The sequence below is a fragment of the Lactuca serriola genome, chromosome 6 (assembly GCF_051521515.1).
Source record: "Lactuca serriola cultivar US96UC23 chromosome 6, Lser_US96UC23_V15, whole genome shotgun sequence".
Lineage (NCBI taxonomy): Eukaryota > Viridiplantae > Streptophyta > Magnoliopsida > Asterales > Asteraceae > Lactuca > Lactuca serriola.
The window spans coordinates 18,230,685-18,251,432 of NC_136413.1; the positions used below are offsets into that span (position 1 = coordinate 18,230,685).

Below are 20,748 nucleotides of genomic sequence, written 5' to 3' on the forward strand. Positions count from 1 at the left end.
AATCATTCTCTTTGTACTACTTCTCGATTTCTGATTTATGACGACTGACTAATTGAACAAATCAAATTAGCCCTAGCCCGGCCGAGCATTTACGTTTGTCATCACTAAATCATCGAGGGGCCCAAAGATATCGCTTTTATCCTACTTGGGATAAAAGGAACGGATAAACTTTGATACAATGCTCGCTTGCACTCACTCACCGAATTACACACAATAATATGTTTTATAACACCAAGTTACTGGTGCGTTTACATATTATCAATGCGCAACCGATTCGCAAGATACAACTCACACATCTCGGTTTCAAGAACATAAGATGTTATCGTCTCACCAATCACTCGTGATACAATCCATGGAGTGATCCAAGTGAGCGTGGGTCTAATCCAATGCTCAAATCACATTCATAAGCACTCATGAACGTTGCAGCAAACTCTTGCTTATGTCTAATACTCTTTTAGACAATCCACACACCAATTCACGACAGTCTTCATTCATATCTACTTCCAACATATGAACGACTGTGGCCCGTTCGAATAATTCGATTATTCTTAATAAATTCAATTATTCTGGAAGTCAAAACATGCAAATGTGAAACACAAGAATAATACTAATCCCATATGGCCTCAATCCTTTGAGTATAAATAAAACACCTTTTATTTATCACCATATTGATTACTCATTATTTGTCGTTTCGGGTGATCAACTTCTTACTTGAATTCCAACACTTGTCTCATGCTCCTAGCATGCACACAATGTTTACCTATGGTTCTTATTTTGTGAAATAGATCACATTGAACACATTTCCAATCCTTCTCATTTCACAACTCCAAATCCGTTTTTCATAAGTTAAAGAATATCAAATTCTTGCTACTTATAGAATATGCTAGATTCTAACATTCTATGCAACTATCCTTTCGTAATGTCACTGCACCAAAGTCACAAAGACTATTGCCAATGATATTACAAAGTCCTCTATCGGAGATTGTTACAAGACAATTCCATAGATGTGATGTCTCTCACTCAAAGTACTTTCTTTGAACATCCTTTTGCATAGAAGTTTCTAATCTAGTCATAGATTTCTCAATATTCAATTCCCAATATGGACACACTTCCATATGTTCCATATGACAACTCATTCTTAATAGAATCTTATCTATTCATAATGATGTCGATATGGTCCATGGAAACATTTCCATATTTTCCAATACTATACTTCCAACTACTCACAAGCGACCAATCCTCGTCGAACTTGGATTGTCCTTTGATAGTTGTTTAATTATTTTAGTCAAAACCAATTCTAGTCCCTTTTCCCTCTAAATGTGCTCGACATTTGGAAAATTTTAGAATGGTCAAACATTAAAGCATTTGCAATCGATCCTATACCCGAAGCGTATGGGACACGACGCATAATGTTTTATTTGCTATGTTCTCAAAATTCGAATTGTGAAGAGGGATGCCGTAATCATAATCGAAATTTTAAGAACACCCTTTGTACCTTTGACTAAATTTTATTAACATTTCTCAACCTAAACCTTTAGATTTGAAATGAAGCATAATATTCTCTCCCTTAATTATAGCAAAACAACTTTTCAACTATTGCGACTTTGCAAAGTATGACTCATGTTTTCTATAATTAATATTGCTAACCTTGCAATACGTGCCTTAATAATCATACAATCATAACTTTTATGCTCCCACTATCATGATGATTATTATAAAACATAACACTTATGCTCCCACTAGCTTCGACATGTATTTATGAACATCTTAACTTTCAGAAAAGCAATACCTATTGAATTTCTTAAGTCCATGTTTCTAATACTTAGTGCTTTGATAATCCTTTATCAATGCTTCTTGAACTTATACACCTTTGCCTTCGATAGTTCATATGTGTGTCTAAACAATTAAGACTAATTGCCAAACCTCACAATTCAAATTATGGAAAGGGATGTCGTAACCATAATTGAATTCGAGAATGCAATTTTACAATCACTATCTTCTTAAAATCTGTCTTAGTGAAAGCATTTCCTCACAATCATTTTCATGAAGGAGGAAATCTTATGACACTTAGATTTTAAACGGTGTAAATGTTCCTATCCATGTGAATTTGTCAAAACCAAAGTTTATGACAAATTCAAACTCATATGGACCGAGCTTTCTTAATCTTGATTTCTTGCCTTATGGTAGCACAGCTGCCCACCATGTCTTCCAAGTAGTTAAGCGGCTCACCTTTTCTTATCAATGTACCTTTCATTGATTAAGGTGCTTTGCCTTTTATGCGTTCAAAATGAGAACTCATAGAACTCACATGCATAATTAACTCGATTGGATTGGCACAGAATCAAAATAATGTCAACACGATAGGTTGTAAACCTCAACTCGTGTGCTAGTGATGATCGGTAAGGTTTATTTGATTTGTTCTTGAAACTATTCAAGACCATTAAGACTCCCACTGACTCCTTGACATATACGATTCTTTTGTCAATAACCATTTCTTGACAAACAAATATTCAAGAGTTAGTGTAGCTTTTATCAAAACACTTCATAAATTGGTCCTAGTTGGTCTTTGTCTTATCCAAGACATCACAACTTTCCACATTTAATGAAAGTTACAAACCTTCTTAATACCCTTCACAATCTTAACTTTAAGACTTGTTATTGGAACGAAGTATGATTGACTTGTTGATTTAACCATTTCTTCAATTCTTGATTCCTCTTCTTAGACATACAATTGTACTAAGACTCACTTAGAGGATCAATTGAGATATGGTTCTTAATCATTAAGACCTATCATAAAGCATAAAAGGTACTCTCCCTTCTTCTTAGAATGGAGAAACTTTTATCTCTCTGCCTACTTGATTCTTGTTTTTCGTACTGCTATTGATCTAAACTCTTTAATCAATTCAAAATTACACTTAATCTTGTAAGTATAATCATATTTACTAAACCTTTAGTAAATCATGACGAACATCTTTGTTACTCTTATGGTGGACTTGATCAACACGCAACTTTGTGTACTCGATCTCTTAGTCCTTCACTTGACACTTTGTCAACGAATCAGTCTAATTTCCAAATACGAAATTTCTCATTCATCGTGCAACCAAGTTGCATGATTCCAAATTTCTGTCCAATTGAAACTTGGGCGATGAGAAAACTCTCCCTATTTGGTAAATTCTTGACTTTTCCATAAACACCATAAATAAGAATCATATCCATTTGTTGTAGAAATATGCAAACACCAATTTTCATAACGATTTCATTGCAAGGAAATAAATAAATAAATAAGTCAAACAAAAATTTATTTTATTTATAAAAGCAGCGGAAAACATATGTCCTTACAATGCAAAATCCATTGAAAACTATGTATTTCAAAAGAGAATTTTCTAACAACTCTATCATAACTATCTAAGATCAAAATCTAATCTTCAAGTCCATGCGATCAAGATCCATTCCTTGTGATTAGATTCATCTTGTTCTTTCACCAAGCTTCCTTTCTTTTCACCGATCCTGTAAAACATTCAAATGCAATCTTATCACATTATGTATCAATGAATAGGAACTTAATGGAGTTAGATAGTGGATTTTTGCCTAAAGTAGAGTCATACGTTCTGACTCTCCCATCTCTTAGATCTCTTAGGTAACTAGGGCAACTTCGTCTCCAATGCCCCTTCTCTTGGCAATAAAAGCAAATTGACTCTTTTGGAACTACTTCAGACATTGCCTTTCTCTTATGATCAAACTTTTCGATCATTGCATGTCTTCCATTGCCATTGTCTATATCCATAGAGGTCTTGAAGGCAGATTCACCAATCAACTTTGCTTTTCTATTGCGCCAAACCATTGCTGATTCGACAGCAATAAGCATATAGGTGAGATCTATAAGGGTCATGTTGTGGTTCGTCATATAGTACTCTCTTACGAACTCACTATATGAGTTGGGAAGTGACTGAAGAACCCAATCAACAACCATCTCTTCACTAACAACGGATCCCATCATTCTTAGTCTATCAATGCGCGACTTCATCCCTAGGACGTGTGCACACACCGACTTTCCTTCTTTATGTTTACTTGCCAAAAGGGCTTGAGTGATATTGAACCTTTCAATTTTACAATCTTGTGGGTTAGGGAGAATAATTGGAGGAGGAGGAGGAAGTGAAGCATGATTTCTTGATCCTCGATCGAATCGTGGAATATCATATTCATGTGGAATGCTTGTTCCACGGGATTTGGGAATACCACAGTTGTCGAACTTTGACATCTACAAAACAGGAGAAAACGAATTCAAGTTAGTTGATTGATTGAGTCCTTAGTAAATCACCCAAATGAGATACTAAGGCTAGGACCCAACGCAATATTCTACAACTCGGGAGAGGGATGCCGTAACCCAAATTGCAGAACATTTGAAGGTAAGTGAATGACGATTCACTAATTTCCACCATGAAAAACGAAAATTATTTTAAGTTTTAAATCTATGAAAACTCCTAGATTCTTTGAGATTCATTGAACTTTCAATGGCATGTTTAAATCTCGATATGCCCCTCTTGTTTGTGACTGGGATGCCGAGGATCACAAAGCGGGTGTGAATAACCATGCAAACTTACATGGTGTACTCACATGTTACAGTCACCTATTCGATGTGCCGGTAAACCACACACGCTCCACCGAACTATGACAAACATTGAGTCACCCTTTGCTACCTTTGCTTAGACCCATTTAGTGTGCCGGTTAACCACACACGCTCCACTAACGTCTTCGCAAGGGCACAAAGTGTAATTTCATGGAATTGCATCAATTCACTTTTGCCTAAGTAACTAAGATTGGGAATTTTATAAAACATTTAGTTACTTTAGTAATTCATTATACTTATAATGGAAGGTTTCGTCCTATCCTACCCGTTCGGCTAACGACTCTCCACTAGTCAAGAGTGCGGTGGGTAAGAGTGGATACCCATTCAATCGCCATTTTATAGGCAATTTCCTTAAACACCCCTTATAGACCAGCTTCGTGAATGAGGCCTACTAACGGTAAGACTGACTTTTAGTTATACATATATATAATGTTAGACTTTTAATGTTATATATAGTATAGGGTGTATTTTATAACTTTTAAAATACTATATGGTTAACAATTATACTATTAATTAAATGGTTAACCTAAACTTTTATGGATTTATTAAATCTCTTTTAATTATACACCTTAATTAATTAATAAAACCATAAGGGTGTATTTGAACTTTTTCAAAACTAGGGTTTTAGAATTTAACATTCCTAATTAACTTTTAATCAACTTTTAAATTCCAAAACTTGAGGGCAAGTTTTGAAACCTTTTTCAAAACATTAGGGTTTCAACTATTTAAATTTCAAAACAACAAAACTTTTGGGGTTCAAATTTAAACTATAAAACCTAAAGGGCCAAATATGAAACTTTTCATAACAACAAGGATCAAATAACAAATAATTCAAATTAACATTTAATCACATAATTATCCATATTTGATTTATTTAATGATTTCTTGCAAAACAATTTATCAATTTACTCAAAATAATTAATCAATTATCTTATAAGGAAACAATTATCTTATTAATTGATAAATATCTTCAATTAGATCAAAATTATAGTCAAATATATCATATAATCGGATTAATATTGATCTAACATGATAAGGTAACTATCCATAAGCAAAAACAGCAAGAAATCCCGAAGTACCCTCCTTCTGACGAGTTGACTCGTCGAGTCAGACTTGGACTCGTCGAGTCACCTTGGACTCGGCGAGTTCAGCCATGGACTCGGCGAGTCCAGCCTCCAGAATGCTAAAAATCGAATTTTTCAGATATCTAATGCATCAATACAATTGAAACCAATCATGGCTCTGATACCACTGATGGGTTTTAGTCATAAGACATCCTATGTGCTCATACAAACCCTAAAGCTCGGATCTAGGTTTCTCTATTGTACATACTTTGAATCCAAGACTTTGAACCCTAATACTAGCATATGGAAATCAGAATTCACATGTAAATAGGTTTAAGAACATACCTTGATTGTTATATAGCAATAACAATCCAATTCCTCCTTGAATTGACCTTGGAAAGCAGAGAGTCACAAGTGTCACTCCTCTAATGGCTTACAAACACCATAAGCAAGTGGAGAAGGTATATAGAGAGAGGAGAGAGGTTAGAATTCGTATTTGGGACCTCTTGGGAAGGGATACACGAATTCATGACCTTGGGGTTGTTTATATAGGTGTAGAGATAGGGTTTCAGTCATTATCCTTATCTAGTTGATTATCCATTAAGCAACCAATAAGATAATCCTTGAATCCTTATCATACTCGAATTCTAAGGCTTTCCAACCTTAAATTCGTCCACCATACTTATAAGATAATCCTTACCTTATTTTGTAACTATCACATAATTACAAATCAGCCCCTCTAGTTTAATTAATTACATTTGATCACAAAACTAATTCTTAATTAATTATCGACCAATATTAAACAAATATGATTTCTCCTTTAATATATTATTCTTATAACATATTAATAAATCATATTATCCTCTCTCTCTCTATATATTTCTCCAATCAAGTTGCTTTGGTGAAGGCAACCCAAAAGGACCATGCACCATCGGGTCAAGTACATACCAAAATAGTTATGGACTTAGACACTAATCCAACAGTTACGCACTCGGCCACATACTTCGCAACATCGAGCTTCATCGTCGGCCACCAGTAGTAGGGTTTTAGGTCCCTATACATTTTAGTGCTACCGGGATGAATTGGGTACATGGTCTTGTGTGCTTCTTCCATCAGAAGATCTCTTATTCCTCCCGTCTTAGGTACCCAAATTCGATCTTGGAATACCTTCAGTCCTCGACTGTTTGTACCGAACACTAACGTTCTTCCCAAACGTTCTTCCTTTCGGTCATTTTTCTCTAAAGCTTCTTCTTGAGCTTTCCTGATACTTTCCACAATCGTTGAGACGACTTCAATTCTTAACGCTCTTGGCCTTTTCCTTTTAAGATTGACTTTCCGACTGAGAGCATCAGCAACAATATTTGCTTTACCTGGGTGGTAAAGTATCTCACAGTCGTAGTCCTTGAGAAGTTCTAGCCAGCGTCGTTGCCTCATGTTCAACTCCTTCTGATTAAAGAGATACTGGAGACTCTTATGATCAGTGAAGAGCTTGCACTTCGTGCCGTAGAGGTAATGCCTCCATATCTTTAAGGCAAATACTACCGCTGCCAACTCCAGATCATGAGTGGGGTAGTTCTTTTCGTGCTCTTTCAATTGTCGAGATGCGTATGCTATCACCTTTTCTCTTTGGGTCAGAACACAACCCAACCCGACTCCAGATGCGTCACTGTAAACCGCGAAATCTTCGACTCCATCGGGTAGAGAAAGTATCGGTGCTTCACATAACTTCTTCTTTAGCTTCTCGAATGCCTCATCGTGTTTCTCACTCCATGTATACGTAGCTCCTTTATGAGTCAAAGCTGTTAATGGAGCAGCTATCGAAGAAAAGCCTTGGATAAATCGTCGATAATATCCGGCTAATCCTAGAAAGCTTCGAATCTCCGTGGGACTCTTTGGACGTTCCCACTTCATTACAGCCTCGATCTTTGCGGGGTCAACCATTATTCCCTCCTGGTTAACAACATGACCCAAGAATTGGACTTCCCGTATCCAAAAGTCGCATTTGGAGAACTTTGCAAAAAGCTTCTCCTTCTTCAACACTTCTAATACTTCCCGTAGATGCTTGCCATGCTCCTCTTGGCTTTTCGAGTAGATGAGAATGTCGTCGATGAACACTATCACGGATTTATCGAGGAATGGTTTACAAACCCTATTCATCAAATCCATGAATGCTGCAGGAGCATTGGTTAGTCCAAACGACATAACCAAGAACTCGTAGTGTCCATATCTTGTTCTGAATGCAGTATTTTCAATATCCTGCTCTCTCACCTTCAGCTGATGATATCCTGACCTAAGATCGATCTTTGAGAAGTAGCTCGAACCTTGCAGCTGATCGAATAGGTCGTTAATCCTCGGCAATGGATACTTGTTTTTCACCGTTGCCTTATTCAGCTCTCGGTAGTCTATACACATTCTCATACTTCCGTCCTTCTTCTTCACGAATAACACCGAAGCTCCCCAGGGTGATGAACTAGGTCGAATAAAACCGTTGTCCAACAGCTCCTGAAGTTGCGTCATGAGCTCCTTCATCTCCGTCGGTGCTAATCGGTAAGGTGCCTTTGCTATCGGTGTTGTTCCTGGTAACAAGTCTATACGAAACTCCACTTGCCTATCAGGTGGTAATCCGGGAAGATCTTTGGGAAAGACTTCCGGATAATCACACACAACCGGTATATTCTGCACCTCTTTCTTCTCCTTCTTGGCATCGATTACGAATGCCAAGTACGATGCGCATCCTTTGGACAAACATTTCCTGGCTTTCATCAGGGAGATGATTCCAGAATTCACTCTGCGTTTGTCCCCGTACACCATAAATGATTCCTTTCCGGGTGGGTTCACCTTTACTATCTTCTTTCGGCATTGAATCTCAGCATCGTTAGCGCTAAGCCAATCCATACCCAAAACGATGTCGAAACCGTTTAACTCTATGGGTAATAGCTCTTCGTGGAATTCGTTTCCGTTTAGGTCAATGACGATGTTCCTAATACGATTACTAACAGGTACGAATTTGCCACTGGCAACTTCTACAATCAGGGTATTATCTAGTTTTTCTACAGGCAATGCTAATTTCCCACCAAATTTATGCGATACAAAGGAGTAGTTGGCTCCGGAATCAAATAGTATATTTGCAGGCAAACTATTTACAAGAAAGGTACCTGAAACGACGTCTGCTGCCTCCTTTGCAGCCTCGAGCGTCATCTGGAAGGCTCTTGCCTTCGGCTTCGGTGGTATGTTGGGTCTTCCCGTCTCCTTCTTCTTCGGGCAATCCCTTGAAATGTGCCCCTCCTCGTTGCACTCATAACAGACCTTCTTAGTGAACGTGCATTCATTGGCATAGTGCCTAGGCTTTCCGCATTTGTAACAAGTGACCCCTCCATCACACTTCCCAGAGTGCTTTTTCTTGCACTTGTCACACCACTTCGCTTCTGATCCTCCTCCTCTCGAACCAAACTTCGAGAATCTACCCTTCTTACCGGACCTTGAGGATCCGTCAAATTTCCTTTTCTCTCCCACTTCTGCTCTCTCCAGACCCTTCTCTCGTATCTGGGTCTCCACATTCTTAGCAGCCCAGATGGCGGCTTTCAGAGTGGTAGATTGCTTGACCATTGGACCGAAGTCCGCTGGTAATCCGAGGGCAAATTTGTTAACCTTGGAGAGTTCAGTTGGGACGAGGTGAGGAACAAGCTTCATTTTCTCAGTAAAGCTTGCAGCGTATTCCGTAACGCTCATTCTTCCCTTCTTCAGATTCTGGAATTCGTTGTTGATTTCCAGAAGATCCTGCTCAGAGCAGTATTGCATCTTCAACTGTACCAGAAAATCCTCCCACGACATCTTGCTTGCTTCACCTTTGGGCATTGAGTCAGCTAGTAGCTTCCACCAGCTTAGTACTCCAGATTTCAACAAAGGAACCGCGAGAGCGGTCTTCTGCCTGTTGCTACACTCGCAACTCTCAAACATCGTCTCCATTTCAGAGATCCAGTTCATGACTTCCACCGGTGTCGGGCTTCCAGATAGACTCGGTGGCTTGGATGCCATGAAATCCTTGTATTTGCATCCACGTCCGTCATTTCCTCCATCCTGGTGGTTTTGCCTAACTATCGGTGGGTTGGCTTGACCAACAGTCCCACTATAGTTTCCCTCCTCAGTCTGCCCTTCGTTCAACTCGAGCTGTTCGATCTGAATAGTCTCTTCCTCTCGATTTTGCTGGAGCAAACGTCTGGTTTCCTCCATTTGACGATCCAACATAGCCTGGATCATCGCTTGCACTCCGGCCATCGTGACTGGTTCAGGTGCAACTTCTTCTACAACAGGTATTTGTTGAACCACTGGGGGTTGGTTCCTATCTCCATTCGCGTTTACGTTTCCGCTACGGGTCCTTGCCATCTTGATCTATACACCGAATAAGGTGAATTTAGATCTTTATTTAGGATAGAAGTTTAAATCGTCCTTATCACTCCGAAACGTTTACATGCTAGTTCTAATATCGTAGTCGTATGTTTAGAATCCTAAACACATAAGGTTTCCAGATCCGGTCGGCAACAGACCATAGATCCGAACCATTAACAGCATATTATGCACAAAGCATTTAGCACATAAAAGCATTTTAGGCACAATTCCTAAAATAAGCTAGTGCTCACACCTCACAATCATCGCTTAGCATTCTAAGTTTAAGTCTAGAAATCCTACAAATTCCTAGTTCGCTTAAACTAATGCTCTGATACCAACTATGACATCCCCAAAATCACGGCCAGAAAAGACCGGTTTGTTTATGCTTTGTTTAAAAATCAGAGTTACATTTTAAATGAAAGTGTTGCGGAATTTGTCCCAAAACAAAAATATGATAAAGATTAATCAAAAGCATTTCCATAGAAATGTATTTCATTAAAAGACTTGGGATGTCATGTTCGTACAGATCAAAAGCATAAACAGTACAATATAAGCCTTACTACATTATTTCATATCTACAGGCCTATATCCGTAATCCCTCGTCCAAAACATCACATCTATGCTCATGCGCCACTACCTGTAATACATAAAACTGAGTGGGTCAGGCTTGAGAGCCTGGTGAGCACATAGGGTTTTCAACCCACAATAAATAAGTTTATTAATTCAATCAACAATAACCTGATTACCCGTTCCCGTTATCCTCACTTTACGTCCCTAAACACCTATCATAAGGGACCTAGCCTAAGGATCATCATCGGGACGGACACTACTGCTAAGGGGATTCCTCAGCAATAAATGTCCTAAAGGCAACCATGTGGGGGATGGAGTACACCGGTGAACACATCGTTCACAAACACCTACAGGTTGCGAGCCTGCTAGTGTTCCACTGGACTGTCTAGAAGAGTCTGTGGTCGTCATCCATACTCCGCTAGATGACAGAAACAACAACATCAACATCGAGGCCTCTCATCATTTTATCACACATCAGCTATTACATCTACCCATGTTTTACCCCAACATTTTCGTAGATATAAAATACATATACAGTTTAAATCATTGAAAACATGTATAACAATGTTCATCCAGCATAGATAGCAAGTATTCAGATAATATGCACACATAGCACGTAATTTATATAAAATACTTCATATCTATGTGTAAGCTGAAAGTAACTATGCACTCACCTGATTAGGTGGTGACTCAGCACTCGGACAGCGCTTCGATACTCTCAAAATGATATTCCTTCGATAAAACCTAGTATCGATACCACTAGGGTTTAGTTTAACGATAACCGCGACAAATTAATTAGTCCGAGTATTATTAAGCGTTAATAATACTCGATATAACTCATAATAATAGCCCAAATAATTATTTTAAGGACCTAATAACATTCCTATAATTATTTGAAAGCTATATTAAAAATTGCGTAAACGTAGCACACTTACAGCGAATTTTATCGAGAACCGGGACTTGATTGGAGCAGCGTTTCGAAACCGAAAAACTCCTTTTTCTCGGGACTCCGGGAGCCTCGGGGCTTCCCTAGGGTGCTAAGGGGATTAACTAGGGTTTAGAGGTGTTTTGGGGTTGTAGAGAGAGAAAGAAGTTAGAGAGAGAAGTGAAAAATGTGTGAAAAATGAAGGAAAATCGGCCTCCTTTTATAGCCCTGCGAGGCCTCGGTACGCTGGGCGTACCTCGGACCTACGCGGGGCATAGTCATCGGATAAGAGTGCCAGACCGACTCCAGCTGTTAGCCTCTTCGGACCGGATAAGACCGAGGTTACGCGGGGCGTAGCTTCTTCGTACGCGGGGCGTAATAGCGAGGCTTCGTGGCATGATCCGAAGCGAGATCTGAGACTTCATCGGACGGCCCACAACGCGCCACGTCACCAGTTTCGCATCAGATTTCGCAAATTGCATGCTCATCTTTAGAAATTCATAACTTTCGCGTACGACCTCCGTTTTCGACGTTCTTTATATCCACGCGAAGGTGGGAACGTACTCTATAACTTTCGTTTAGACTTCGTCGGCTAATTTTGGCTCGATTTTAAATTTTATATTATTAACGGGCCGGGACACGATTGGTCCGTTAAATCCTCATAACTTCTTCATCCGACATCCGTTTTCACCCATCTTTTTCTCGTTACGCTACTCTTAACGAGATCTTCGATTCTCGTTCAGGTCGTGTCGGCTAAAAACCGCTCGATCTAATATTCGAATTTCGGACTGTACACTGCTATTCCGAAACTTCGAAAAATCATAACTTCTTCATACGAAGTCAGATTTGGGCGTTCTTTTTATCGATGTTCTTAGTTTAACATATTCTACGACTTTCGTTTAGATTGCTAAGGCTAAATCTCGCTCTATCGTAAGTTCACTATCCACGCTTCCCGGTATCGTGCCGGTTCTGTCGCGAAACTTCGACGGGTCATAACTTCTTCGTTATAACTCGGATTTCGGCGTTCCTTATATGCACGGAAACCTTGAGACATATTCTACAACTTTATGTAGAGATATCAGGCTTATCTTACACTTTAATTTTGAAGCTTATTTTTATTATTTATTAATTATATATTTATAATTAAATTATAAGCACATAAATACACATAATTCACATAATACTCAAATATTTCATCTTTATTACTTCAAAAAGAGTTACAAGAGTTGACCCAGACTATTACATTGACAAAAATGCTTAGCCCTGAAACCCGGACGTTACATCATCCCTCCGACTCGTCGAGTCCATTCATTTTCCATGTCACCAAGTCGCGACCCTACTCGACGAGCTGAGGCATCAACTCGTCGAGTCACCCAAGCAAACTCATACTTACATACATAAATGTTATACCTCGAAAATCAGGATGTTACAGGAAAGGTATTGAGGAGCTATACAACCTTATATAATTACTTTTGACTTCAAACACATCGAACTAAAATCCATAATTCATAAAAGAAGTCTCAAACACTATTTTTCCCATTTTACCCTTTGGCTCCAAAGCACAAACCGAACTCTTGGATCGCGTAATCTACATTACCTACATTCGGATGGGTCTAAACCTCTCTTTCCTAAAGCCCGAAGCCTTATGATACTTGATCTTTGGGTCACGAACCTGAATTATGAAGCGACTCGAAACAGGGTGTTACAGTGCACGATCAAGCCTTCGCCTTGCCACGATCATCTGAAGTACCTAAAACATAAAACTCAAATTGTAAGCCAAAGCTTAGTGAGTTCCCTCAAATACTACACACAACCAAACAAATATAAAAAATTCATGTTGGTTCCATAATTTCCCGACTGGATTACCTCGGCCCACAACCTCCTAGCTGGATTGCCACTCTGGCCTACAATCTCCCAATTGGATTGCCCGGGTTTGTTGGCTGACAACACAAAGCAGTACATCATCAACCTACCCATACTATATCAACGTATGTAAAAGATAAACATATAACCAGTCAAACAGATAGTCATGCAGATCTAGCAAATCACTACAGTATAACAATATCCTATATACCAGGATACATAACCGATTAGGCCGACATTGGTGCCTTCAACCCATAAGTATAGTGAAGAAAACTCACCTTATAGTCTGAAAAGATAGTAGAAAAGAACGTTGCTCCAAATGTCAACTCTACATGTCACCTCTATAACAAACATCAACCTCAACTCAAACTACATCTCAAAATACCCAAAATTCCCTAGGTCAAACTTCAGGTCAAAGGTCAATGTCAGGAAGTCAAAAAGTTGAGGAAAGTCAAGTTGATTGAGTACGTCCTGCGTACTCAGCCACTACGCTGAGGATAGTCGTGACTCATCCAACCCACAGGTTTCAAACCCAGTACGCGCAACGTATCTTGGTACAATCAACGTACTCAGCCCGGGTTCAATTCTTCTCATTAAGTGCTTATTCCTTAAATACCTTTCATCCAAACTTAGATCTAAATGCAAACCATCGTTCTAAGTCATAAACTTTCCACCTTTATGACTCTCCATGGCTAGACAAGGTCCAAAAGCTAAAACCCTAACTTAATAATCCATTAATAATCATGGAAGGGATAGAAAGACCAAGACCACATTTTTATGGTTCCTAACACCTAAAAACGTCTAAAAGAAAAACTCTTATGGTTAGAGTAACCCATACTCATGAATACCAAGCTTATGGGACCAAAAATGAACACAAAGTCAAGGTTAACAAGATCTAAGCAAATAATTTATCAAGTTTCCTACTTTATACCTCCACATGATGCTTAAGGGTGAAACACTTTTGGCTCCAAGATGCCTTAAGCTTCCAAGATGATTCCACTTCCTTCTTCTTCCTTCAAGAACACCAAAAATGCACTCTCAAGCTCAAAGATGCTCACACAATGGATTAGGGTTTTATAAGGGTCGATTTAGGAGATGGAGGCTGATGAGGGAGAAGGTATTGAGAAGTTAATAATGCTTAAATCAGACTCAAACCCTAAAATTTAGGGTTTGACCCCATCCACGTACGCCATACGTACGTTTGAGTAAGCCCAACGTACTCAACAGATCACACGTTTCTCATTTATTGACAATGGGACCAATTTGCAACAAATTTCATACTTAAGGATAGAAATGGAAAATACATGGATCAAGGTGTTACAAGCCTCTATGGTTTTGTTTTGAAATAATCTCGAAAATAATGTTGTTATTTTTAAAGCTTCTGTTGCGGTTTCCATGAAAAACACTCTTATATTTTGTATCATAACTCATCAATATCGTGTGCTCAATTTAGGATAATTAGTAGAACTATGGAAGAGTTAAAGATGGATCTAGGTGATCATTTGTATTTGAAATAAGACATGTGTAAGAATTTTACTTCATGTTTCTTTATTGATTAACTTTGTCACACACTCGTATGCATTGAGATATGTCACATTAAATATCAAAATTATTGGATTTTTTATAAAGAAGTGGATAATGGAATCAATACACTTTTTTGGCATGAGAAATGGCTAGGTGCAATTCCTTTTTTTCCAATATTTCCTAATCTATATGCTTTGGAAAGCTACAAAAAATGCATCATTGCAGACTATAATTGGAGTGGGATTGACATTGGCTTCGTAATGTTGGTAGAGAATCCATGGAACTCTTTGATCGCATAAAAATTACCAATATTTTTTTATTCTTTTCCAACTAGCCGATTATCGGTCTTGGTCTAGTTATACTCGTTTTTTATACGAATAAAAATTGAAGAAAAAAATTGTGGTTCCATTGGGACCAATTGGGTTCCTATCATAATTGATTGCTTCATATGGAGGGTTGTTTCAATAGAATCTATATATTTTCCACTCTTACTAATAGGGGAATCACATGAATAATTGCCTTGCCCTTTGGGTTTTCCAAACACTAAAGATGTTAATCATTTATTCTCTTTTCCCCCCTTTTCTACAAACATTTGGGTTGTTATCCATATTGTTTTGAATGATGTCAATTTTCTATCGGTCTCTCGCATTTTAGAATGCATCGCAACTACTGATAACTTTGAATCTGGGATGTACATTGTTGGATGCTATCTTCTTTATATACATTTAGTTCATTTGGAAGGCAATAAACACTTTGGTGTAATTTAAAATATATTCAACTTCAACTTCGTCTGATTGTTGAGAAATTAAGAGCATAATTAGATTGACTTTTTTTTGGTGTTCCTTTCTTAATGTTTTCTTTTACTTGAACTAGTCTTGTATTTTTTTTGTTATTATAAATATTGATAGCTCTTTTTATCTATATAATATTTCATTGTTAAGCAACAAAGCAAAAGAAAACGATAAAATGACACAAGGATTTAACGTGATTCGTTTGAAGTGACATAGGTCTACGGATAAGAACGGAATAACTCTTCTATTATTCGGTTGTTTTAGAAAGTGACTTACATTGGAATCCCTAACTAAAAACGCTCAATCGTCATTCAGGTTTTCTTCACTTCGTTCAGATCAAGTTATTTAATGTGTTACCAGAAATTCCAAGTCGCATATTAACATTCACTGTTCCAGAAAAACATGATGAACATGACAACATGGGTGTTTATAGATTGGACTAGATTAGACCATGGAATTCCGAACCTATATTCATTGTAAACAAAAAATATGAAAGCATTATCACACTTATTTGCAAGTATCAACTACAAAAGTCGGTCCTTAAAATGACAAATTGCAATAAAGTCACTAAGTTAATTGAAATTTTCGATTTTGACATCGTGTTTTTTTTCTTTCAATTATGTCACAATATTTACAATTTTGTTACAATATCAACCAAATAACTAGTTCTCCCTATTCTCTCGGTAATCAATTTTTCCAAATTGCAATAAAGTCACTAAGTTTACAAAAATTTCAATTTTGACACCGTTTTTCATTTTTCATAATTATGTCGTTACATTTACAACTGTGGTATGATTGAGTTTCAAAAATAGGGTTTGCATCAAACCCAATTTCGCATACCTTCTTTTCTTCTCCTTTTCCCGTCATAGTATTTCTTCACAAATATCGTCTCTCAATGACTCAAACTCACTTACGAGTTAATGAAAATGGTATAGTAATTACCGCAAGAACATGGAGAACCGGCAATTTGATTGATATTGCAATAAAATTATAAATATAGTAATTAATTAAAAGAAAAAAATGGTGTCAAAATCAAAACTTCTGTTAACTTAATGATTATATTGCAATTTGTCCTTAAAATTGAAAAGAGGTTTATATAAAAAGATAGCCTTTTCAAATTTGAGAAGTAAATTCTTTTAATAAAAATATCTACCTGATTCTAGTTTTGGGCAATGAAACAATCTAGAAACCAAATTTTGGAAATTTGTTTAAAGTTTAACACAATAATTTTTAAAATTATAAAACCAATTTTGGTCCGACCTTAGTTTGATTTTTCGATTTTGGACCCATTTTTCCCTGCTGGCAAGCTAAAAGAAACCCAACTGTAAACCTCCACAGCAAGTCTCTGTTTTTCATGGCAAGGATGAAATTGTCCATAGATTTTTTAAACCTATCATCCTTCAATGTTTTGTGGTTCTCTTTCGCTTACCAAAATCAAGATTTGTGACTCTAAATTTTTGTCTTCAAATTCCTGCATTCTCCTTAGAAATCGTGTCCTTAAACTTTTTATATATATAGAAATTGACCCACAAAATTATACCTCACAATCTCCATTAATTATCATTATTATCTCCACTAAAGATCATCCAACGAAACAAACCCATCTTTTGATTCTTGAAAAATTGTAACTTTTTGTTTCTAAAGAGGAAAGAAATGGAAGAACGCAACAATTATAATGTGAAGATTGAAACAGGGGATCATGGTTATGTTCTTGAAGACATTCCTCACTTGACCGATTATATTCCTAATCTCAAGGTACTCTCTCTTTCTTTTTCATCATCCTCATTTAATTCGTTTTCTTTTCTCTTAGGGTTTGAGTGAATCTGTTTTTGTTTAATTTTGGCCATTCTTATTACTAAAACATTCATTATTCACCTCCAGACATATCCCAATCCAATGCGATTCAATCCTGCATATTCCGTTGTAAAGTGAGTATATTTGCATCATATTATGATTCATTCTTCAATATACACGTTTCAATACATTTTAATCCTTAATAAACAACATGTCCTACGATATTTCAGGCAATATTTTATCGATTTTGATGATACTGTACCAGAAAAGGTAAGTTATAAGTTATATTATTAAAAAATGAAAAACAGAGCTATCACCATCAACATATCTATTTAATTTTGTCTTCTCGTAGGTTGTTGTCCAGAAGAACGGTCCAAGAGGAGTCCATTTTCGGCGTGCTGGACCCCGCCAAAGCGTATGCTATTAATTATTATTATTCAATTTAACTTTTTGTTTTTTCTTTTAAATCTCAATTTTGATCAAGAAAACACTTTTTTTAATGATGCAGGTTTATTTTAGATCAGATCAGGTGCGTGCTTGTGTAGTAACTTGTGGTGGTCTGTGCCCTGGTTTAAATACAGTGATTAGAGAAATTGTATGTGCCCTTCATCACATGTATGGCGTCACCAGAGTTCTTGGAATTGATGTAAGTGTCCATATCGATAACCACATAATCATTTCAAAACCTATGTATAAAAAGATACAAAATTGTATTCATGATTCTTATTATATTTGTTTGTGATCTTGTGTAGGGAGGATATAGAGGCTTCTACTCAAAGAATACAATAACACTAACACCCAAGTTTGTAAATGATATTCATAAACGTGGTGGAACAGTTCTTGGTTCTTCAAGAGGTGGCCATGACAAATCAAAGATAGTTGACAGCATTCAAGATCGTGGTATCAATCAGGTGTTTCAAGTTTCACATGTTTAATCATTGATATTTTTCCACTCATGCATGCATGCATGCATCCTAATGAATGATTGATGAATTTGATTGATTGTTTTATAAGGTTTATATAATTGGAGGCGATGGAACTCAAAAAGGTGCAGCTGTGATTTATGAAGTACGTTGCATTATAATATGTCTCAAAGACTCATTTTTTTTTGTAATTATGCATTGAATATATTTATATAATTTGTGGTTCAATCTACATATATGCAGGAAATCAGACGAAGGGGAATTAAAGCTGTTGTGGCCGGGATTCCAAAGACAATTGACAATGACATTTCGGTATTTTTCATCCCAGATAATTCAACTTTTTAATTAATTAATTAGTTGTATCTTTTCAAGTCAAACATATGATCTAAAACTACTTCATTCTTGTTTCAGGTTATTGATAGGTCATTCGGTTTTGATACTGCTGTTGAAGAGGCTCAACGTGCAATTAATGCCGCACACGTTGAGGCGGAGAGTGCAGAAAACGGCATAGGAGTAGTCAAATTAATGGGACGCTACAGTGGTAAGCTCATCTTGTACTGATAAGCTCACTACATAATAAGGGTAAAATGGTCATTTAGTCACCTTCAGACAGTTTAGTTCAGTTCATTTGGTTCAAAAAAGAAATAGATTTTACGCTATACAACACTTTATCCTTTAGCACACTATTCATAGAAATTTGAATGGAGAGAAAAATATGTTTCTAAATAACGATTTAATAGGAAAATCATAAGATTGAGGGTTTTAACTTTTTAGAAATTTCTCTTGAATTCTTTTTTACCTTCCAATTTCCCTAAGTGTGACGTCACTTTATTCAACTTTTTTCAAACATCATTCATTTAGACAACATTTATTTGCCTATTTGAATCGTTTTTTTTTTTTTTAAATTGTTGTTTCAGGGTTCATTGCAATGTATGCAACTCTTGCAAGTCGTGATGTGGATTTATGTTTAATACCCGAATCGCCCTTCTATCTTGATGGTGAAGGTGGGCTTTTACAATTTGTAGAGAAACGGCTAAAAGAAAACGGACACATGGTTATTGTGGTGGCCGAAGGAGCTGGTCAAGAACTTGTTGCACAAAGCAATTCAGCAACTGCAAAAGATGCTTCCGGAAACAAACTGCTTAAAGATGTTGGGTTGTGGCTTTCTGATAACATTAAGGTATAATAATTAATTAATCATTAAGAATTGATGATCAAGTTTACTTGTTTCAAAGTGTTAAATCATCTTTCACAATTTTATTGTAGGCTCACTTTGCAAAAAAGAAAGACTTCCCAATTACTCTTAAATACATTGGTAACTTTTCACTCATATTTTTATGTCACATTCTTTCAGTTTTTTATACCATTGTTATTAACTAGAACAAGTTTATAAAAATCATACAGATCCTACATACATGATTCGTGCTGTTCCAAGTAATGCATCTGACAATATTTACTGTACTCTTCTTGCTCAAAGCTGTGTTCATGGAGCCATGGCGGGCTTCACAGGGTTCATTAGTGGGCTTGTGCATGGTCGACATACTTATATTCCTTTCAGTGTAGGTTATCTCTAGTTTCTTGTTTTTAGGTTGTGTGATGATGATGATGATGATGATGATGATGATTATTTGGCATGCATGCAGCGTATAGTGGATCATCATAATAAGGTTGTGATCACTGATAGGATGTGGGCAAGGGTACTTTCATCGACGAATCAGCCAAGTTTTTTGGGACCAAAAGAGGTGTTGGAGTTCCAGAAAGTGGAAGAACAACGTGCAATGGAGTTAATGGAAGGAGAAAATTACCAGAGCAATATTACTAGTACTTCAGGTAACAACTGAGAAAAAAGATTTTGAAATGATGATCGAGTGCCTTGTGAATATGATTGACCATCTGAACGATTCGGTCAATGTAGGAACAAGGTTCGAATGCACCGGTCTCTTGAGATGCTTAAGCTGCGGTTAGTGTGACTTGTATAATATTTTATTCATATAAGTGACTCTGTTGAATAATAATTATAAATATTTATATATGTAGGATTTAATGGCTTCATTGCCCCTTGTACTCTTGTATTTCAATGTTTTAATCAAAGTAATTATTCTTTAATTTCACTTGTTAATCAAGAATATCCATACATGAACCCTAAAGGAGAGATCATAATCAATGATTCATTTAATCGTGTCCATGTTGGTGATTTTAGTGTGATGTGTCATTAAAGTGTAATGGGGACTTAAACTATAATCTGATATTATAAGTTAGATGTTGCGGAGTGCATACTTGT

At 36.9% G+C, this 20,748-nt stretch overlaps 1 protein-coding gene across 1 annotated transcript; it reads left to right on the top strand.

The window, feature by feature from the left end:
• Positions 1 to 17,140: 17,140 nt before the first annotated feature.
• On the top strand, positions 17,141 to 20,573 carry LOC145058747 (ATP-dependent 6-phosphofructokinase 6-like). The gene is made up of 14 exons (XM_079006645.1): positions 17,141 to 17,505; positions 17,632 to 17,678; positions 17,775 to 17,814; positions 17,897 to 17,959; positions 18,053 to 18,190; positions 18,297 to 18,455; positions 18,559 to 18,612; positions 18,711 to 18,779; positions 18,879 to 19,008; positions 19,385 to 19,647; positions 19,734 to 19,782; positions 19,872 to 20,026; positions 20,111 to 20,297; positions 20,383 to 20,573. The coding sequence occupies exons 1-14, from the start codon at positions 17,404 to 17,406 to the stop codon at positions 20,430 to 20,432; spliced, it is 1,506 nt and encodes a 501-aa protein (XP_078862771.1). The 5' UTR covers positions 17,141 to 17,403; the 3' UTR covers positions 20,433 to 20,573.
• The last annotated feature ends 175 nt before the right edge of the window (positions 20,574 to 20,748 follow it).